At 45.3% G+C, this 23,470-nt stretch overlaps 1 protein-coding gene across 2 annotated transcripts in view; it reads right to left on the reverse strand.

Annotated features, from left to right (window-relative positions):
• LAMA5 (laminin subunit alpha 5) overlaps positions 1–23,470 on the reverse strand; it is a 467,726-nt gene that overhangs the window by 50,793 nt on the left and 393,463 nt on the right. For both annotated transcript variants that reach the window (XM_069243153.1, XM_069243152.1), the window contains exons 67-71: positions 9,938–10,092; positions 8,954–9,086; positions 5,491–5,634; positions 3,350–3,480; positions 467–634 (exon numbers count right to left, since the gene is read on the reverse strand). In XM_069243153.1, coding sequence (XP_069099254.1) covers positions 467–634; positions 3,350–3,480; positions 5,491–5,634; positions 8,954–9,086; positions 9,938–10,092 — 731 coding nt within the window. The remainder of the gene's footprint in view (positions 1–466; positions 635–3,349; positions 3,481–5,490; positions 5,635–8,953; positions 9,087–9,937; positions 10,093–23,470) is intronic.

Here is a 23,470-nt window from a genome sequence, read left to right on the forward strand (position 1 = left end):
TCTATAAGCCAGTGGTTCCCAACCTTTTGACTTCTGGGGACCACCCACTTATTCATTACTTGAACCCGGGGGCCCCCACTGAACAATAATTGGAATCTAGGGACCCCACCACTGAGCCATTACTGGAAGGTGGGGACCTAATCTGTTCATATTATTTCATTTTCTAAGCAGTCACGGACCCCCTGAGGAGGCTTCATGTACCCCCAGGGGTCCTCAGACCACAAGTTGGGAACCACTGCTACAAGCAATATCCTGTGTGTTTCACTCCTATATTATTGAACTCTGTAAGAAAACATCTGGTTTTCATGCTAAAGTGCTAAGTGGGACATTGGTCTTCTCCTGATCCAGTAAGATATTTGGTGGTTCCAAGTGCTACAAAACAGTATTCAACGCCCCTTTGCTGCAGAGCATCCAAGAGGTTACAGAGATCACCCAGAGTAAAAAGACCCCAGCTTCATGAACTGACCTTCTGACAAAAACGTTGCCGATGCAACCAGACAGGTTTCCAATAGTGTCTGCTTCAGGCAAGCCGCCAAGATGAACAAGGCCCTGCTCGTCCTGGCGCTTGTGCCTTTTATTTCGGGAGCCTACTTTCCTTGTGCCTTGAAGCTGATCATCCACATAGAGCTGCACACTGTAGGAGGAAAAGAGAACAGGCTGCTAAAACATGCGCAAACACCCAGATCACCTTTAGAGACTGAAGCCAGTAGGGTCACTCAACAGATAACAAAGAGGTGTCCAAAGCCTCAGAACTATATACGTAAAAAACAAACATAGTAACAATGCTAAAACACACAGAGGATAGTCAGCATGGAAGTCATCATAATAGTTGCTAAAGTGATCCTGGATCATGAGGACCATTTTGCAAATTTAGTCCTGTGTATTACAATGTGAAAAAGGTGGACTTAACCAATCAATTCACTCAGCAATACTGCAGGAACTACAATAGCACCAGCGACAGTTCATAAGCACCAAAAATCACTAACTGGCAGAGGCACTTTTAGAAGACAAGTCCTATTCTTATTTGGTGGTTCGTCTGTAGCAAACTCACAGCCCACGTATCTGATTTCTATGACCACTGAGTAACTCATGTTCTAAGAGAGCATCTACTTTCTGTTGGGGTGTTTAATGGTACTATGTTCTGACAGGTATGGACCACAATTCTTGAACATCTATGAAGATTGTGAACCTTGTGCATTAACTGGCAACAAATTCAAGTCACAGAGGACAAGGCGACCTTTCATCAATGGCAACAACTGGATATGTAGTATGCCTCATTGCTTGTGAAGCCTTGAACCTGCTCAATTCATCATTTCATGAGGTCCAGCTACAGGGCGTTCTTGTAGTTCTCCTGGAGTTGGTTTCAAGCCATGAGCAAGAACTTAAATGTCCAATAAGAACAGGTAGGGCTGATAAGTTATGGGCAAAGTTAGATTTAGCTTGAGTTTTTGCAGCTCATGACACTTAGCATCAGGATGAATGGCCCCATAATGCTTAATGCTTCTGAAATTGGGGACTCTAGGCTAGGAGATGGATGAAAAGACTAAATGAGACAGTGAGGGGTGCTGGGGAAAAAGAATTTTCAATTGCTACATAAAGCCGTCATGTCTACTTTTGCTAAGATGACAGTAAGGTAAGCAAACAACATGCAGGTTGTCTGGGCAGAGAAGCACTGGGCTTAACAAATTCCAAAATGGCCGTCTGTGTGTGATGACTCACTCAAAGGAATTACCCTTCTGGAGTGTGTTTGCTACTTTAAACAAAAAGTAATTCCACAATCGCTGGTAATGTATGTGCATGTCTTGTCATCGATGTGCGAACATTATTTGTGACACATCAGTGTCCATTTTGGCAATTTAATTTACTTTTCCAAAATCCATAATGACCATTTAAAAAGGTTAATCTTTTAAAAAGCATGGAGAAGCACGAGCATGGTACAGCTGACAGGCCCTTGCAGAAAAAATATTTAGAAGAAAAAACAGCGAGGGGTGGGGAGTGAGACACCAGGAAAATCTGTGAAGCTGCCAGCCTTCACAGGACAAAAAGGAAAAAGCGGTAATTTAAAAAAAAGCACAGGAAACACCAGAAAGCGGAAGCACAGAAAGCAGAAGAGTGCAGCTGGCAAGCTCTGGGAAATTATATATAAACATATCTATATATATATATCTAGAGAGAGATAGAGAGATAGATAAATCTATATCTAGAGTGTGTCGCTGTTTAAGACTGACTGTTTTGATATAGATAGGTAGATAGATAGGTAGATAGATAGATAGATAGATAGATAGATAGATAGATAGATAGATAGATAGATAGATAGATATGAAAATAATGAAGCATGGAAGCAGGGGTGTGAGGATAGAAATGACAGAAGAAGCATAGGAAAGCGATGCACTGATGGAGAGCTAAAACCGAAATTAAAAACAGTCCCCTCACGTCAGCAGTAGAAGGTTAAAAGTCAATCAGTGAGAATAATGGTAAAATAGAAAAGCTCCTGTGATACGACAAGCACAAGAATAGGGAGAAAAATGACTGACTAAAGAGCAGGACATTATCTAAGAAAGCCATCTAATCAGAAGCAAAGGGCTGACTCATAGCTCACTTTATATACTTTATTGTAGGTAAAAGGTCTATTGTAGGTGAGAACTAAAAAACCTCTCCCACGCTTGGGATATAGCTGCTTGAGTTTGACAGTGGGAAACTGTAGTTCAGCTAGGCGACAGACATAAATCTGTCAAGGAAACATCCTTAAAATGAACCCCTTTTGCCACTGATAGCATGCATATGGCCTATGTGACAGTGAGCCATGGTACTATTTATTGAGGCTGGAGCAGCAGCTGCTGGGGACAAACCAGAGCAGATCAGCCCCCTTTATTTTGGAGCCTGGGCTGCTGAAGTTGGGCTGCAGCAGGGTGGTTCTGCATTAAAACTATTAGGATCCATTGAACGTGGGCCACCAGGAATGCTCTGCTCTTATTCCTGCATTCCGCAAGCCTCCGCAGAGAAGGTTCTCAGAACTGATTTCCTTTCCACCCGTCTCCCCAAATCACCCACCAATGTACCGTACCATTTGTTGATAGATTGAGGCCTTTGAGGCATAGCTTGGAGTCTACTGTACACTGGAAAAAACACTGAGTTTACAGAATATTGTGGCCAAATGGAGGCCTGGATTGGCAACTGTGCCCCCAGCTGTCCAGCACATTTAGAGATGGGCAGGGCAATGGTGGAGAGTGGTGGTTGTGGTAGTAAATAATTCGGTGGAGGGATTTAGGAGCCGTTCTGAATGTGACTGAAAGGGGCCACAGAGGTCAGCAGAAATACACATTCACCCCCAAACCAAATCCTCACTTACTCTGCCTCATTGCTGTAAACAGTGACGTAATGGCCCAAGCCATCTGCGTATGGACTTCTGGAGGTCAGCTCAGTTTTCAGAACTTTCACGGCCACTTTCCCATTCTTCAGCGACACTTGGCAAGTTCCTTCCTGAGAAGAAGATACCAATTACACATGCGATGGGGACAATACCTCATTGCACAGACAAATGTACAGTCTGATAACCAGCCACCTAATTGAATGGACACCATTTCAGAATGATGTTAGCAGAAGATGTACTATAGCCCCTAGAGGGATTCAGACCTATTGCATCAATCATCCTATGCCATGCAAGAATGCACACGGATATTCACTTATATCCCTAGGTCAGATCTTTAGGTGGCTACAAACTTTTGTACATTCTTTCATAGAGGGCTTAGGAAGGAACCAAATATACATACATGTTGAACTTGCATAAATTCTAAACCGTCTGCAAAAACAGGGTTCGGCGAAAAAGCATTCCGATAGGGTGAAAAAGCAAGTATTAAAAAATGCCTCAACATAACAAGAGCTAAACAAAAATGGGAGCCCAATGGCTTGCCTAGGTGGGTACACGTAGGTGTCTGGGGCTGAAGAGAGTTGTGGATGAAGTCTATTACATAGAACTGTGATATGCAACCACTGTGGTGTACAGTGCTATCTCCAGGGACATGCCTCTGGTAAGATCATACCAAAGGTAACTGTAAAAGTGAGTGACGTTGTGGAACACAGTTCAGTGGCGTAATGTCATGGATGGCCCTGAGAAAGTTACAGCATGTGATAAGTCTTTGGTTAGTTATCTAAGAACAGTGGCACTGTGCAGACAGGAAGCACAAGAGTGATACACATATCTGTCCTGGTTGCCTAGTGGTAAAGGGAGCCTTGGAAGAGGAAAATGTAACCTCTGTAAGAGAGCAACACATTAGACAACATTAGCACTTTAGACAACAAGAAAAAGATGTAAAGTACCCAGCCCACCTGAGGTCATAGTACCACCCATCTCCTGTGTTAACGCCTTAGTATCATGGTAGTCCTTGCAAAGAGGGAGCTCCACAGAAGCTGCAAGCAGAAACCTCAAACAGCAGAACATTAGACCACATGAATAAATGGAAGTGCCCAGTCTAACCAGTAACATGGTGGAACACTAAACTCTCGGGTGCTAGTGGAGACTTCCCTTAGTGTCCCGGTGACCCTAAGAAAGTGAGAGCTTGACCAAAGCCACAGAAACCAACCTCACTGAATTAACAGTGCACGAAACTACAGGATTAAGGGCAAAGTGTCCCAGCCTAATCACATGACACAGTGATACATAAAGCTCTTAGAGCTCTTTAAGGACTACCTTAGTGAAATGGTGGCCCTAGGAAAGGATGCCACCAAACCAAGCCTCACTGAATTTGCAGCACATTAGACCATAAGAAGAAAGGGGAAATACCCAAGGCTTTATCACATGTCCTGAGGATACATAAAAGCTCAGAGTGGTGCATTTGAACTTTCGACTTCCGTGGACCCCCACTGAATTATTACTGGATTCCGGAGACACCCACTGAATCATTTGTGAAACCTAGGGACCACAAATTATTCCTTATTGGAAGTCAGGGACCCAGGCGTAAGCAATTTCTATGATTTGAACCTGAAAGCAATGCACAAAATATACAAACAAGTATAGATCAATCAAATATACAAATGATTAAATATTTTATAAAATACAAAAAAATCCAAATTTTTATATGAAGACTTCTGAATTTAAAAAGATAAAGCAATATGCTAGACTCTAGCATATCACGTTGGCTTTTATTTTTAATGCATGCTCTTTTTGTCAGCGATTCAATTGATGCCACCCATCGTCCATAATAAATTCTATGTGCTGTACTCATGCTGCTGCCACGAATCAAGTTAAGGATACCAACCTAATTTTTTGCATCTAGTTTGAATTTCCTTCACATTTACTGAACGTTTATACATTTTCAATGTTGTTTCTTCATTTATATATACTTTACTAAACTGTTAATATTTAACTTTCTTAACAGTCGGGGCCTCACTGAGTAGGTATTGCGAAACCCGAACAAAACAGCTGGCCTAGAGTACCAATAGAATCTGCTGAAGACTACTTTAGTGGCAGGGGAGGGGCTGTCTGCAGCCTACCTGAGTGGCATGCTGGTACATGAGCCCATTGCTCTGGCTAGTCCTGAAGCCAAAGCCGGTGTAGTAGTTGTCCTGAAGAGTAGGAAGGTTTTTCAGAGACAACGTGAGGAAGCCGTTCCCACTGAAGGCCGCTGAACGCGAGATCTGTAGGTATAAAAAATACAAACCTGAGAAAATCTTTACCCATTACAGTTCATGCACAAACAAGCAGGCAATACAGAGAGAAGCATGGCCATGGTTTGAAACAGGCATGAAGAAGGTAGCAAGAACCTTTGTTAGAAAGTGGGAAATCTGTAACCTAATCTCCTAATCCTCATTTTTAACTCAGTGGTTCTCTGAGTGGGAACGATTCACATCCACCCATTACAGACAAACTGCACCCTGGACGAGTTGTGCATGCTGGACATTGTGCTGTGCCTGATTAAATCAATTCGGTCGCTGCGCTAGGTAACCTTCCTATTGCACTTTGGTTAAACAAGAACAACTACTGTTGCGTATTATATACATTAAGAGGCATGGGGTGAACCCAATCCATAGAGGACACCAGGGAGGCTGTCCCCTCTGAGACTTGATTAAATAAAACGAGGCTGGGCACCCCCCCTAATAAATGTATTTTCTAATAAATAGTTGGGTACCATGGTCTTTCACTCTGGTCTACTGAGGTCTGTCAGGTTTCATCAGGGATTTTTTTTTTCCTCTCTCTCTCTTTCTCTCTCTCTCTCTCTCTCTTCTCTGTTTTGAAAGTTCTCAAAATATTAGTTATTTTCAAAATAATGTGTTTTCTCTTAGTACGCCTACCAATGAGCATTCCTCTGCCTCTCCACTGCCTTTAGGCCCCTCTCATGGACCCTGCTTGTCATATAATGTGTTTAAACATTATATGTCAGCCTGATTGTCAGGAAATCTGAAGCTCACCCCTTCCCGAATCTTACTGACCAAGCTACGCCTCTGGTTGGAGCTGCTTCAAGACTAGGGTTTCTACCCTTCCGGGAGATGAACACTGGCCATCTATTCATGTTGTAAGACTCTGCAAAGGTCTTCTAACAATTACTGTGTAACGTATGTACTGCTAAGGGGGAAATATTCCAGCTTTATGTGATTTTTCCAATTTTTGTCCCGGCAGGGACATTAAATTACCGGTCATGCTAGTATAAAACAGGCCGGCTGGCAACACTACTTAAGACTGATTTGCATATGGCTGGGTCTACGCTGAGGTGACATGACGAGCAAAAAAACGAAGGGCTGTGACGCAGACTGATAAACTACCAGGAGCTGAGATTAGTTCAAGCATTCCATCCATCACGTTTTTGTATACATTAGTTTGTGCACTTATAGTACCCAAAGGCCAAAAATATATAGATAGTCCACAAAATAAAAATGTGGGCAAAAATGACAATTCTCTCAGTTTTAATGGGAAGCATACTTTGATAAGATATGTCCTAGTCTTTTTTCGTTGACTGCAGCAGCATGATTATGGGGAGAAAAAAAACGTATTTGCTTTGAGACGCAGACACTGAAGTATTTCCTGCTGTCTTTGGACTTCCTTAACCCTAATAACTGCCAACCTCTTCAACAGTGAAGTACTCACCGGAAGTAACAGGTGTGCACTTATAAAACTCTGACTCACACCTGATATACCAGACCAACTGTTCTGACCCAAATCTCGTGTTCCTTGGCGTATGCTGGCACCTGGTGGTTCATTTGGGAAATACTTTTTTCCCCAAGGTTTTTTAAAGTTAGGGCCTTGGTACATGTCTACACTGAACTCCTATCAAACAGTGACACCATGGACCACTTTTTCAGTTTGATTTTGTGCACTATCTTACAATGTGACTTGTGCACCCCTCCTGGAGAGGCTGGGTGGGTGAAAAGTGAAGTTAAATTTTAGCCCCAAAAATATTAGTTGCTGCTAAGCTGTTTTCTTTTGCAACGGGGTTCTGTGCTACTGCCACATTTACATTATTTGCACAGATTAGCAAGTAGCACCCATAGTTTACTAAGTGGGGGTAGTGTTATCCACTGTGAAATATATTCATAACCACTACCTGATGCAACTGTGCCCCCTTTTTATTCCTATTAATTTAATAAAGGTGTGCAAGTGCGACTTCGGGTTTTCGAGGCTCTGCATTACATATACCTAACGGGTCAAATGTCCTTGGAAACCTATTTTTGCCTCCCAAAGTTGGTTTCAGCCTGCATTCTTATTGGGTCAAGTTTTATTGACCTGTATATCTTAAAATAACTTTTCCTCTACCCAATGCATATAACCACACCAGTCTTGTAAATGAGCATGTCTGTGTTTGTGTTACTAAATGAAATACGAAAGTGTTTTGCCTCTGTAAACATTGCGATATCGATGAGAATCTATGACCTGTCACTCTACGTTGGCTTATTGTAGAGTAACTAATGCTCCCAAAAGATCACCTCAAAACTCTGAGTAGTGACAGATCTAAAAGAGAGTCGACCGAGAGAAAGACAGGAGCATATTGCTTTACCATATAGTTCACTAATCCTGTTTTCTGCATGACTCAATTCTTTACTGTGACACTTCCTTGTAGTCAGCAAGGGTCACCATAAGTCTAAATATTCATCTGTTTAAAACCCACACTGGTACCTATATTTTAGTTTGAGTTTATATAGGGGTCCTGCATCGCAGTGTGGTTTATTGACGCTGAACTGATTGACAGACGTGCTGCTGTCAACATTTGAAAGGTGAAGCTGCCACTTTTTAGTTGTTTAGGATGCACGCCGGTCTAAGATTTAAGTAGGCCCTTTCCACATACACTGCCTCGAAGGAAAAGAGTGACAGTACATTTTGACTTGTGGGACAATATCAGCCTTTAACAAGCTTAGCAGTCATTGGGGTTTGTACCTCTCTAGGCGTAAAACCAAATTAGGAGTATTCACTGGTAAAGATGGAGGCATGGCTCTTTTTTTTCCTCTTTAACTTTAATACATCTGCTTTAAAACTTTAAAGGTTAAACTGTGCGAATGGAAAATGCTACTTGTTCTGTAACCATTTGTTCATAGCATATCATGCTGTAGATTCACATGCTCTGCATATTCCTACCATCTAGTGTAATGACTTAAACGTCTTTAAAGAAAAACAAGTTACAAACATCCAGGCCCAACACTACATATCAGAGATATACAGCTACAAACAAAGTTACACAAAATTAGGTTTTAAGGAAAAAAAACTCACAAATACTTTTATTGAGAGAATTGTAAAAATGTTTTTCAATAACTTCTTTACAAAAGCATTCATCAAATGAAATTTACATTTTGGCCAGGGAGAGGCAGAGTGACAAATAGCCAACCTCAATGTAGAAGAATAGACAGCAGAACAGATTTAATCAGGAAGTATTACAAATACCAGAGTAGGAGTGACTTGGCCTATGATAGGCAGAGCTTGACCTTTGAATTACAATCATCCAAGGAGACATGCATGTGCCCTTCTACTCACCAGCAGATCAGAGGTGCAGCTATAGCTCACACCAATCGTTACCATGCGTTTCAAGTCGATATACCTATCCAAAGCCTTCAGGCCTCTCATGCAGCCCCGGATGGAACCCCCACTGGGGAATATGGCCTGCAAACTGAGAAATAATGGTCCATGTTAGGAGAAAGTCCCTTGAAATGGCATAAGCAGACCCCATTGCTGTAATCAGTAAGTGCACATCCTTCAAGTATTCCCTCAGATCTTTCGCTCCTCCCATTCCACCCATTCTTAAGTCTTTGCACAGGGAGCACCATCTTTAAAACAGTTTTCACTACACCTTGCCTTCAGTCAAGTGAGAGATAGATATTCATCACTTCAAGAAAAGCGAATAACCTAAAACAAAAGTTTTATGGTTCGCTGCTTAAGGTACATTGCATGTTAAAATGTATTGCAGAAAGTAGGACTAGGTCACACTCCATGTTAACTGTCTGTCATGCACACCACACCTTCGCATACTAAAACATATTAAGGTACAGCGGTCTCTTGAAAAGTGTACATAATTTTAAGTGGAATCAAGTGTGTGTTGATCATGTAAAAGACAAGTGGCTCACGTTCTAAGAATGACACATTTACTTGCTGGCTGAATACTTCATTATCAAAGTGTAACAAAGGTTACTTAAGTTTCTAGTGTGGGTCTCTTTAGTTAGATTCACATGATTTTAAACCTTTTCATGAGTCCCAGTGGGAACCATTACATAATGCTTCTTGCCTTGTTGGACCACCAAAACACATGTGAATTCTTCTGCTTTGGTAACTTTCACAGATATATGCACTTCTGAACATTTTCTACTGTAAGGCAAGGACTTTAAGCCATGGAATAGTCAAATGCATGTGAATCTATGAAAGAAATAAACATGTAGACTTTAATTCCAATAGAACAGAGCACCAACCCTCTTCCACAGACCAGTGGGCCACATTTACACTCCCTGATCACTAACTATGTCTCACCTCTCTGGAAGCTTAGCGGGGGGAACTCCTGCTAGGTAGCATTCCGTGGCCGAATACAGCTTGATGTCTTCATGCTCAAGAGTAAAGATGGTCAATCGTTCCCGGCGGATGAAGATCTTTTTTCTGCCTCCAGCGCTGTGCAGGATAATCTCAATCTGAAATGGGACACACCATAATGTATTAAAAATAGATTATTTCACCAACTTTCATAATGGGCTTTCGCCTTACACAGGTCACCCTGAACAGTAAGTCTACAACCTACCACCGCGAAGGGACCTTGAGCTTTAATGCCATATTCTGAAACAGATTTAAGAGTGAAGATGGACACTACAAAGATCACTAAATCCTGCATTTCCTTTGCATATTTATTTGTTGTTGTTGTCCCCAATCTTAAATGTGATCAATGGGTGGTGATTTGATTATTTTTGGCCATGGGGTCTGCTATTGCCTTGATGTTAGTCTCCGTCTACACATATCTCACTTCCCAAGTAATTAGAGCTTTTGCCAAGATTCAAACAACACTCTTAAAAAGTGCCAGATCTCATTTACACACTACACGGAGTTTCCCCACTTCACTTGCAAAATGATTTTTCTGCTCAATGTAGTTTGCCAAATAAATATCATGCAAACCTGTTTTAGCAAACATTTTCCTGACTGGTTGTATTGGTTTCAACACTCTGTAAAATGTAGGGATTTCACAAAGATTACAAAGTTTGGAAGTTACTTTATGAAGCTGCCTGGGATAAAACTTGGAAACTTCCCACAGCACAACCTCATGCATGACCTTGCATATTCACATTTCTGTGTAGGCTCAGCATAAGCTTTTTCAATGCACCTATCACTGCAGGGTCAATATGTAAGGTTGGTAATGGATCAGTTTGTGAATCCTTAGCCCAATGTCCTATCAATGCACCAATCAATACAGCCCAAAATGTCCATGGCTTTGCTAATTCACCAATCAGTATATCCTCAAAACATGACTCTGCTAAAACACTGACTGGTGCAGTCTGTGCACAAAACTCTTCCAGTTCACCAGGCGGGCTGCTATAGCCCATCTTTGAGGATGCACCAATCTGGCCACAGCTATCGTCACTCTTGCGGTAAGATGAACACAGTGACATTCTCTGGATCTTGAGGCCCATTGGTGCATGAGCGCCCCAGAGAAGGAGGCTTTGAGAAGTTTTTAGAAATAACCCCTTGCAACCTGTGGTGCTGGTGACATTTGAAAGTGGTGGGGCATAAACGTTGGGTATAACTTTTATGTACTGAGTGACACAAGCACGCTTAATTGACAAATGTGGGGTACAAGGTGGGTCCTCCTCCTCCTGAGCAAAAATGTAAATAAAGAGTGGCAACTAGTGTGTTGTAAAGCAAAACAATTTAGTGATAAAGCAAGGATTATAAAGCAGTGGGAACGTATTGTCTTGAAATATTAGACATGTTAAAAACTGCCACATATCTTACAGCATTAAAATGTTCAACAGTTACTGTAATGTGCAAATTGTGCAGTGCAACAATCTGAGCCCTTTAAAGTGTGTTCTTGCTCAGTGTCTTGCACCGCATGTGGCATCAACTTGGGCTGGCAGTTCGGGCTGGACTGTTCCCATAAGGAACAGGGCCAAGACTGATTTGCATATGGCTGGTTCCAAACTGGGGTGGCAAGGTGAGCAAAAGGACGATGGATTAAACCCAGATCTGTGACTGGGGGTGAGTTAAAGGTTTTAGCACTCCGTCCATCATCTTGTTGTGTTGATACACCTAAAACCTGCCAGTATGATTGGCTTGTCAATGGTTGTTAGCTGTTTAAGATAAATGAGTAATAGCAATGATTTGTTATAAATAATTAACATTGGAAATGTTTCAATTCAGAAACTGTGAGTCTCTGAATTAAATAGTATTGATGCCTGTAGAAGGCCTTCGGCTAGGTGCATTTTGCATTACATATGCATGCCTTTTTTCTCTGCATATCTAGTCCATCTACACATCTTCAACTGCCTCTTTTTCCTCAGCACCCTCTTTTCACTCTTCCCCGAGTGCACCTCCTTGCATGTCCCTCACTTCACCACTTCCAAACATAAACTGCACTCACTTACATTTAACAACTTAATTCCTTTTGCTTTTGCCTTGTTAATATTGTGACATCCGTGCACCCACTTCTTACACATTTCCGCTGAAGTTCAATAGCAACTGTACTACATGACAATAGCTCTATGTGCTCTGCAGAGAGGCCAACCAAGTAATAGGCACTTTGCTTTGGCTTCAGCATCAGAGCTCTCAATCAAGGACCCTAATAAACACCTGGCACATCTCAAAGTATGCAATTTGCAAGACTAATAAGATGCACAGAAAAAAATACATAAACACAACATGATAAAATAGCTAACACTCTTGGGGAGTTCAAGTTAAGTAAAATGTGAAATTAGAGAGGAACTAAATTGCTGACATACATTGCCTTAACGTTTTAAACATTTATTGTTTGCAATGCAATCCATGTTTTTGTCATTAATGTTAAGGCAATGAAGATTTGGTCAGTTTTATTGCCATACAGCAGATAACTGTATTTACTAACAGCTCATATTTCTCCCTTTGTGCTTGACGAGAATATTTGGATCAAATTTGCAAGGGAACAAAACACTGCTGTAGGAAGTTGGCTCTGTATGTGCTATTTCAAAGTAAGGAATAGCATGCACAGAGTCCAAGGGTTCCCCTTAGAGGTAAGATAGTGGCAAAAAGAGATAATACTAATGCTCTATTTTGTGGTAGTGTGGTCGAGCAGTAGGCTTATCCAAGGAGTAGTGTTAAGCATTTGTTGTACATACACATAGACAATAAATGAGGTACACACACTCAGAGACAAATCCAGCCAATAGGTTTTTATATAGAAAAATATCTTTTCTTAGTTTATTTTAAGAACCACAGGTTCAAATTCTACATGTAATATCTCATTCGAAAGGTATTGCAGGTAAGTACTTTAGGAACTTCAAATCATAAGAATTGCATGTATACTTTACAAGTTATTGACAAATAGCTGTTTTAAAAGTGGACACAGTGCAATTTTCACAGTTCCTGGGGGAGGTAAGTTTTTGTTAGTTTTACCAGGTAAGTAAGACACTTACAGGGCTTAGTTCTTGGTCCAAGGTAGCCCACCGTTGGGGGTTCAGAGCAACCCCAAAGTCACCACACCAGCAGCTCAGGGCCGGTCAGGTGCAGAGTTCAAAGTGGTGCCCAAAACACATAGGCTAGAATGGAGAGAAGGGGGTGCCCCGGTTCCGGTCTGCTTGCAGGTAAGTACCCGCGTCTTCGGAGGGCAGACCAGGGGGGTTTTGTAGGGCACCGGGGGGGACACAAGCCCACACAGAAATTTCACCCTCAGCGGCGCGGGGGCGGCCGGGTGCAGTGTAGAAACAAGCGTCGGGTTCGCAATGTTAGTCTATGAGAGATCTCGGGATCTCCTCAGCGCTGCAGGCAGGCAAGGGGGGGATTCCTCGGGGAAACCTCCACTTGGGCAAGGGAGAGGGACTCCTGGGGGTCACTTCTCCAGTGAAAGTCCGGTCCTTCGGGTCCTGGGGGCTGCGGGTGCAGGGTCTCTCCCAGGCGTCGGGACTTTAGGTTCAAAGAGTCGCGGTCAGGGGAAGCCTCGGGATTCCCTCTGCAGGCGGCGCTGTGGGGGCTCAGGGGGGACAGGTTTTGGTACTCACAGTATCAGAGTAGTCCTGGGGTCCCTCCTGAGGTGTTGGATCGCCACCAGCCGAGTCGGGGTCGCCGGGTGCAGTGTTGCAAGTCTCACGCTTCTTGCGGGGAGCTTGCAGGGTTCTTTAAAGCTGCTGGAAACAAAGTTGCAGCTTTTCTTGGAGCAGGTCCGCTGTCCTCGGGAGTTTCTTGTCTTTTCGAAGCAGGGGCAGTCCTCAGAGGATGTCGAGGTCGCTGGTCCCTTTGGAAGGCGTCGCTGGAGCAGGATCTTTGGAAGGCAGGAGACAGGCCGGTGAGTTTCTGGAGCCAAGGCAGTTGTCGTCTTCTGGTCTTCCGCTGCAGGGGTTTTCAGCTGGGCAGTCCTTCTTCTTGTAGTTGCAGGAATCTGATTTTCTAGGGTTCAGGGTAGCCCTTAAATACTAAATTTAAGGGCGTGTTTAGGTCTGGGGGGTTAGTAGCCAATGGCTACTAGCCCTGAGGGTGGGTACACCCTCTTTGTGCCCCCCTCCCAAGGGGAGGGGGTCACAATCCTAACCCTATTGGGGGAATCCTCCATCTGCAAGATGGAGGATTTCTAAAAGTCAGAGTCACCTCAGCTCAGGACACCTTAGGGGCTGTCCTGACTGGCCAGTGACTCCTCCTTGTTTTTCTCATCATTTTCTCCGGCCTTGCCGCCAAAAGTGGGGCCTGGCCGGAGTGGGCGGGCAACTCCACTAGCTGGAGTGTCCTGCTGGGTTGGCACAAAGGAGGTGAGCCTTTGAGGCTCACCGCCAGGTGTGACAATTCCTGCCTGGGAGAGGTGTTAGCATCTCCACCCAGTGCAGGCTTTGTTACTGGCCTCAGAGTGACAAAGGCACTCTCCCCATGGGGCCAGCAACATGTCTCGGTTTGTGGCAGGCTGCTAAAACTAGTCAGCCTACACAGATAGTTGGTTTAAGTTTCAGGGGGCACCTCTAAGGTGCCCTCTGTGGTGTATTTTACAATAAAATGTACACTGGCATCAGTGTGCATTTATTGTGCTGAGAAGTTTGATACCAAACTTCCCAGTTTTCAGTGTAGCCATTATGGTGCTGTGGAGTTCGTGTTTGACAAACTCCCAGACCATATACTCTTATGGCTACCCTGCACTTACAATGTCTAAGGTTTTGTTTAGACACTGTAGGGGTACCATGCTCATGCACTGGTACCCTCACCTATGGTATAGTGCACCCTGCCTTAGGGCTGTAAGGCCTGCTAGAGGGGTGTCTTACCTATACTGCATAGGCAGTGAGAGGCTGGCATGGCACCCTGAGGGGAGTGCCATGTCGACTTACTCGTTTTGTTCTCACTAGTACACACAAGCTGGCAAGCAGTGTGTCTGTGCTGAGTGAGAGGTCTCCAGGGTGGCATAAGACATGCTGCAGCCCTTAGAGACCTTCCTTGGCATCAGGGCCCTTGGTACTAGAAGTACCAGTTACAAGGGACTTATCTGGATGCCAGGGTCTGCCAATTGTGGATACACAAGTACAGGTTAGGGAAAGAACACTGGTGCTGGGGCCTGGTTAGCAGGCCTCAGCACACTTTCAATTGTAAACATAGCATCAGCAAAGGCAAAAAGTCAGGGGGCAACCATGCCAAGGAGGCATTTCCTTACACAACCCCCCCCCCCAAACGAAAGAGGATGAGACTAACCTTTCCCAAGAGAGTCTTCATTTTCTAAGTGGAAGAACCTGGAAAGGCCATCTGCATTGGCATGGGCAGTCCCAGGTCTGTGTTCCACTATAAAGTCCATTCCCTGTAGGGAGATGGACCACCTCAACAGTTTAGGATTTTCACCTTTCATTTGCATCAGCCATTTGAGAGGTCTGTGGTCAGTTTGAACTAGGAAGTGAGTCCCAAAGAGGTATGGTCTCAGCTTCTTCAGGGACCAAACCACAGCAAAGGCCTCCCTCTCAATGGCACTCCAACGCTGCTCCCTGGGGAGTAACCTCCTGCTAATGAAAGCAACAGGCTGGTCAAGGCCATCATCATTTGTTTGGGACAAAACTGCCCCTATCCCATGTTCAGAGGCATCAGTCTGCACAATGAACTGCTTAGAATAATCTGGAGCTTTGAGAACTGGTGCTGAGCACATTGCCTGTTTCAGGGTGTCAAAGGCCTGTTGGCATTCCACAGTCCAGTTTACTTTCTTGGGCATTTTCTTGGAGGTGAGTTCAGTGAGGGCTGTCACAATGGATCCATATCCCTTCACAAACCTCCTGTAATACCCAGTCAAGCCAAGGAATGCCCTGACTTGAGTCTGGGTTTTTGGAGCTACCCAGTCCAGAATAGTCTGGATCTTGGGTTGGAGTGGCTGAACTTGGCCTCCACCTACAAGGTGTCCCAAGTAAACCACAGTTCCCTGCCCTATCTGGCATTTGGATGCCTTGATAGAGAGGCCTGCAGATTGCAGAGCCTTCAAAACCTTCCTCAGGTGGACCAGGTGATCCTGCCAGGTGGAGCTAAAGACAGCAATATCATCAAGATAAGCTGTGCTAAAGGACTCCAAGCCAGCAAGGACTTGATTCACCAACCTTTGGAAGGTGGCAGGGGCATTCTTTAAACCAAAGGGCATAACAGTAAACTGATAATGCCCATCAGGTGTGGAGAATGCTGTCTTTTCTTTTGCTCCAGGTGCCATTTTTATTTGCCAGTACCCTGCTGTCAAGTCAAAGGTACTTAGAAATTTGGCAGCACCTAATTTATCAATGAGCTCATCAGCTCTTGGAATTGGATGGGCATCTGTCTTGGTGACAGAATTGAGCCCTCTGTAGTCCACACAAAACCTCATCTCTTTCTTTCCATCTTTGGTGTGAGGTTTGGGGACTAAGACCACTGGGCTAGCCCAGGGGCTGTCAGAGCGCTCAATTACTCCCAATTCCAGCATCTTGTGGACTTCCACCTTGATGCTTTCTTTAACATGGTCAGATTGTCTAAAGATTTTGTTCTTGACAGGCATGCTGTCTCCTGTGTCCACATCATGGGTACACAGGTGTGTCTGACCAGGGGTTAAGGAGAAGAGTTCAGGAAACTGTTGTAGGACTCTCCTACAATCAGCTTGCTGTTGGCCAGAGAGGGTGTCTGAGTAGATCACTCCATCTACTGTACCATCTTTTGGGTCTGATGACAGAAGATCAGGGAGAGGTTCACTCTCTGCCTCCTGATCCTCATCTGTTACCATCAACAGATTGACATCAGCCCTGTCGTGGAAGAGCTTAAGGCGGTTTACATGGATCACCCTCTTGGGGCTCCTGCTTGTGCCCAGGTCCACCAAGTAGGTGACCTGACTCTTCCTCTCTAGTACTGGGTAAGGGCCACTCCATTTGTCCTGGAGTGCCCTGGGAGCCACAGGCTCCAGAACCCAGACTTTCTGCCCTGGTTGGAACTCAACCAGTGCAGCCTTTTGGTCATACCAAAACTTCTGGAGCTGTTGGCTGGCCTCAAGGTTTTTGGTTGCCTTTTCCATGTACTCTGCCATTCTAGAGCGAAGGCCAAGTACATAATCCACTATGTCTTGTTTTGGCTCATGGAGAGGTCTCTCCCAGCCTTCTTTAACAAGAGCAAGTGGTCCCCTTACAGGATGACCAAACAGAAGTTCAAAGGGTGAGAATCCTACTCCCTTCTGTGGCACCTCTCTGTAAGCGAAAAGCAGACATGGCAAGAGGACATCCCATCTCCTTTTGAGCTTTTCTGGGAGCCCCATGATCATGCCTTTTAATGTCTTGTTGAATCTCTCAACCAAGCCATTAGTTTGTGGATGGTATGGTGTAGTGAATTTATAAGTCACTCCACACTCATTCCACATGTGCTTTAGGTATGCTGACATGAAGTTGGTACCTCTGTCAGACACCACCTCCTTAGGGAAACCCACTCTGGTAAAGATACCAATGAGGGCCTTGGCTACTGCAGGGGCAGTAGTCGACCTAAGGGGAATAGCTTCAGGATACCTGGTAGCATGATCCACTACTACCAGGATATACATATTTCCTGAGGCTGTGGGAGGTTCTAGTGGACCAACTATGTCCACACCCACTCGTTCAAAGGGAACCCCCACCACTGGAAGTGGAATGAGGGGGGCCTTTGGATGTCCACCTGTCTTACCACTGGCTTGACAGGTGGGGCAGGAGAGGCAAAACTCCTTAACCATGTTGGACATATTGGGCCAGTAGAAGTGGTTGACTAACCTCTCCCACGTCTTGGTTTGTCCCAAATGTCCAGCAAGGGGAATGTCATGGGCCAATGTTAGGATGAACTTCCTGAACAGCTGAGGCACTACCACTCTCCTAGTGGCACCAGGTTTGGGGTCTCTGGCCTCAGTGTACAGGAGCCCATCTTCCCAATAGACCCTATGCGTTCCATTTTTCTTGCCTTTGGACTCTTCAGCAGCTTGCTGCCTAAGGCCTTCAAGAGAGGGACAGGTTTCTTGTCCCTTACACAGCTCCTCCCTTGAGGGTCCCCCTGGGCCTAAGAGCTCAACCTGATAAGGTTCAAGCTCTAAAGGCTCAGTTCCCTCAGAGGGCAGAACTTCTTCCTGAGAAGAGAGGTTCCCTTTCTTTTGCTGTGTTGTAGTTGGTTTCCCAACTGACTTTCCTGTTCTCTTGGTAGGCTGGGCCATTCTTCCAGACTCCAGCTCTACTTGTTCACCCTGTGCCTTGCACTGTGCTCTTGTTTTCACACATACCAGTTCAGGGATACCCAGCATTGCTGCATGGGTTTTTAGCTCTACCTCAGCCCATGCTGAGGACTCCAGGTCATTCCCAAGCAGACAGTCCACTGGGATATTTGAGGAGACCACCACCTGTTTCAGGCCATTGACCCCTCCCCATTCTAAAGTAACCATTGCCATGGGATGTACTTTTCTCTGATTGTCAGCATTGGTGACTGTATAAGTTTTTCCAGTCAGGTATTGGCCAGGGGAAACCAGTTTCTCTGTCACCATGGTGACACTGGCACCTGTATCCCTCAGGCCCTCTATTCTAGTCCCATTAATTAAGAGTTGCTGTCTGTATTTTTGCATGTTAGGCGGCCAGACAGCTAGTGTGGCTAAATCCACCCCACCCTCAGAAACTAGAGTAGCTTCAGTGTGGACCCTGATTTGCTCTGGGCACACTGTTGATCCCACTTGGAGACTAGCCATACCAGTGTTACCTGGATGGGAGTTTGGAGTGGAACCTTTCTTGGGACAGGCCTTGTCTCCAGTTTGGTGTCCATGCTGTTTACAGCTATGACACCAGGCCTTTTTGGGATCAAAGTTTTTACCCTTGTACCCATTGTTTTGTGAAGAGGCTCTGGGCCCACCCTCCTGTGCAGGTTTTTGGGGGCCTGTAGAAGACTCTTTACTATTTTTAGTTTTGGTTGTCTCATCACTCTTCCCCTGGGGAGTCTTTGTGACCCCTTTCTTTTGGTCACCCCCTGTTGAAGTCTTGGACACCCTTGTCTTGACCCAATGGTCCGCCTTCTTTCCCAATTCTTGGGGAGAAATTGGTCCTAGGTCTACCAGATGCTGATGCAGTTTATCATTGAAACAATTACTCAATAGGTGTTCTTTCACAAATAAATTGTACAGCCCATCATAATTATTTACACCACTGCCTTGAATCCAACCATCTAGTGTTTTCACTGAGTAGTCAACAAAGTCAACCCAGGTCTGGCTCGAGGATTTTTGAGCCCCCCTGAACCTAATCCTGTACTCCTCAGTGGAGAATCCAAAGCCCTCAATCAGGGTACCCTTCATGAGGTCATAAGATTCTGCATCTTTTCCAGAGAGTGTGAGGAGTCTATCCCTACACTTTCCAGTGAACATTTCCCAAAGGAGAGCACCCCAGTGAGATCTGTTCACTTTTCTGGTTACACAAGCCCTCTCAAAAGCTGTGAACCACTTGGTGATGTCATCACCATCTTCAAATTTTGTCACAATCCCTTTGGGGATTTTTAACATGTCAGGAGAATCTCTGACCCTATTTATATTGCTGCCACCATTGATGGGTCCTAGGCCCATCTCTTGTCTTTCTTTTTCTATGGCTAGGAGCTGTCTCTCTAAAGCCAATCTTTTGGCCATCCTGGCTAACAGGAGGTCATCTTCACTGAGAGCATCCTCAGTGATTTCAGAAATGTGGGACCCTCCTGTGAGGGACTCACTATTTCTGACTAACACAGTTGGAGACAGGACTTGAGGGGTCCTGTTCTCCCTATTTAGGACTGGAGGAGGAACATTGGCCTCCAAGTCACTAATTTCTTCCTCTGTGATGTCATCATCAGAGGGGTTGGCTTTTTCAAACTCTGCCAACAGCTCCTGGAGCTGAATTTTGGTAGGTCTGGAGCCAATGGTTATTTTCTTTATATTACAGAGAGACCTTAGCTCCCTCATCTTAAGATGGAGGTAAGGTGTGGTGTCGAGTTCCACCACCTGCATCTCTGTATCAGACATTATTCTGCTAAGAGTTGGAATACTTTTTTAAGAATCTAAAACTGTTTCTAGAATCTAATTCAAACTTTTAACAAACTTTTAAATTCTAAAAAGACAATGCTAAACAGGGACTTAACACACAAGGCCCTAGCAGGACTTTTAAGAATTTAGAAAAATTTCAAATTGCAAAAATGAATTTCTAATGACAATTTTGGAATTTGTCGTGTGATCAGGTATTGGCTGAGTAGTCCAGCAAATGCAAAGTCTTGTACCCCACCGCTGATCCACCAATGTAGGAAGTTGGCTCTGTATGTGCTATTTCAAAGTAAGGAATAGCATGCACAGAGTCCAAGGGTTCCCCTTAGAGGTAAGATAGTGGCAAAAAGAGATAATACTAATGCTCTATTTTGTGGTAGTGTGGTCGAGCAGTAGGCTTATCCAAGGAGTAGTGTTAAGCATTTGTTGTACATACACATAGACAATAAATGAGGTACACACACTCAGAGACAAATCCAGCCAATAGGTTTTTATATAGAAAAATATATTTTCTTAGTTTATTTTAAGAACCACAGGTTCAAATTCTACATGTAATATCTCATTCGAAAGGTATTGCAGGTAAGTACTTTAGGAACTTCAAATCATAAGAATTGCATGTATACTTTACAAGTTATTGACAAATAGCTGTTTTAAAAGTGGACACTTAGTGCAATTTTCACAGTTCCTGGGGGAGGTAAGTTTTTGTTAGTTTTACCAGGTAAGTAAGACACTTACAGGGCTTAGTTCTTGGTCCAAGGTAGCCCACCGTTGGGGGTTCAGAGCAACCCCAAAGTCACCACACCAGCAGCTCAGGGCCGGTCAGGTGCAGAGTTCAAAGTGGTGCCCAAAACACATAGGCTAGAATGGAGAGAAGGGGGTGCCCCGGTTCCGGTCTGCTTGCAGGTAAGTACCCGCGTCTTCGGAGGGCAGACCAGGGGGGTTTTGTAGGGCACCGGGGGGGACACAAGCCCACACAGAAATTTCACCCTCAGCGGCGCGGGGGCGGCCGGGTGCAGTGTAGAAACAAGCGTCGGGTTCGCAATGTTAGTCTATGAGAGATCTCGGGATCTCCTCAGCGCTGCAGGCAGGCAAGGGGGGGATTCCTCGGGGAAACCTCCACTTGGGCAAGGGAGAGGGACTCCTGGGGGTCACTTCTCCAGTGAAAGTCCGGTCCTTCAGGTCCTGGGGGCTGCGGGTGCAGGGTCTCTCCCAGGCGTCGGGACTTTAGGTTCAAAGAGTCGCGGTCAGGGGAAGCCTCGGGATTCCCTCTGCAGGCGGCGCTGTGGGGGCTCAGGGGGGACAGGTTTTGGTACTCACAGTATCAGAGTAGTCCTGGGGTCCCTCCTGAGGTGTTGGATCGCCACCAGCCGAGTCGGGGTCGCCGGGTGCAGTGTTGCAAGTCTCACGCTTCTTGCGGGGAGCTTGCAGGGTTCTTTAAAGCTGCTGGAAACAAAGTTGCAGCTTTTCTTGGAGCAGGTCCGCTGTCCTCGGGAGTTTCTTGTCTTTTCGAAGCAGGGGCAGTCCTCAGAGGATGTCGAGGTCGCTGGTCCCTTTGGAAGGCGTCGCTGGAGCAGGATCTTTGGAAGGCAGGAGACAGGCCGGTGAGTTTCTGGAGCCAAGGCAGTTGTCGTCTTCTGGTCTTCCGCTGCAGGGGTTTTCAGCTGGGCAGTCCTTCTTCTTGTAGTTGCAGGAATCTGATTTTCTAGGGTTCAGGGTAGCCCTTAAATACTAAATTTAAGGGCGTGTTTAGGTCTGGGGGGTTAGTAGCCAATGGCTACTAGCCCTGAGGGTGGGTACACCCTCTTTGTGCCCCCCTCCCAAGGGGAGGGGGTCACAATCCTAACCCTATTGGGGGAATCCTCCATCTGCAAGATGGAGGATTTCTAAAAGTCAGAGTCACCTCAGCTCAGGACACCTTAGGGGCTGTCCTGACTGGCCAGTGACTCCTCCTTGTTTTTCTCATTATTTTCTCCGGCCTTGCCGCCAAAAGTGGGGCCTGGCCGGAGGGGGCGGGCAACTCCACTAGCTGGAGTGTCCTGCTGGGTTGGCACAAAGGAGGTGAGCCTTTGAGGCTCACCGCCAGGTGTGACAATTCCTGCCTGGGTGAGGTGTTAGCATCTCCACCCAGTGCAGGCTTTGTTACTGGCCTCAGAGTGACAAAGGCACTCTCCCCATGGGGCCAGCAACATGTCTCGGTTTGTGGCAGGCTGCTAAAACTAGTCAGCCTACACAGATAGTCGGTTTAAGTTTCAGGGGGCACCTCTAAGGTGCCCTCTGTGGTGTATTTTACAATAAAATGTACACTGGCATCAGTGTGCATTTATTGTGCTGAGAAGTTTGATACCAAACTTCCCAGTTTTCAGTGTAGCCATTATGGTGCTGTGGAGTTCGTGTTTGACAAACTCCCAGACCATATACTCTTATGGCTACCCTGCACTTACAATGTCTAAGGTTTTGTTTAGACACTGTAGGGGTACCATGCTCATGCACTGGTACCCTCACCTATGGTATAGTGCACCCTGCCTTAGGGCTGTAAGGCCTGCTAGAGGGGTGTCTTACCTATACTGCATAGGCAGTGAGAGGCTGGCATGGCACCCTGAGGGGAGTGCCATGTCGACTTACTCGTTTTGTTCTCACTAGTACACACAAGCTGGCAAGCAGTGTGTCTGTGCTGAGTGAGAGGTCTCCAGGGTGGCATAAGACATGCTGCAGCCCTTAGAGACCTTCCTTGGCATCAGGGCCCTTGGTACTAGAAGTACCAGTTACAAGGGACTTATCTGGATGCCAGGGTCTGCCAATTGTGGATACACAAGTACAGGTTAGGGAAAGAACACTGGTGCTGGGGCCTGGTTAGCAGGCCTCAGCACACTTTCAATTGTAAACATAGCATCAGCAAAGGCAAAAAGTCAGGGGGCAACCATGCCAAGGAGGCATTTCCTTACAACTGCTCTTTTTTTGGATCAATTTCTCAGGGGAACAAATACAGCAGCTCCACTTCTAATGGGGCCAGTGATGTGCAGCCAGGGCCCGGGGTGTCACAGGGTGGGGGGAGGAGGGGTCACCTGGGGTCTCAGCACAATATACATAATACAAGATTAACATTATAACACTTAACATTACTCTTAAGTGTGACAAATGAGAAAGGGTCAGGTCTATGCCTATGAATGACGGATGACTGCCCTCACGCAGGGATGGAGACTCAGATGCCCAAACCCATAGTGGATACCACCATAGACAACAATAGCAATGAAGGGCTTTAGAACGGTAAGCCCCAAGTCATGCGTCACATTGCAGAAAGTTGATTTACTGCCTGGCTTCTGTCTCCTGCTTCAGAGAGAGGTGGGGCAGCCAGCCTGGGGCAGACAGCCCAGACTTAAATACAT

This window comes from Pleurodeles waltl, chromosome 7, assembly GCF_031143425.1.
Source record: "Pleurodeles waltl isolate 20211129_DDA chromosome 7, aPleWal1.hap1.20221129, whole genome shotgun sequence".
Classification (NCBI taxonomy): domain Eukaryota; kingdom Metazoa; phylum Chordata; class Amphibia; order Caudata; family Salamandridae; genus Pleurodeles; species Pleurodeles waltl.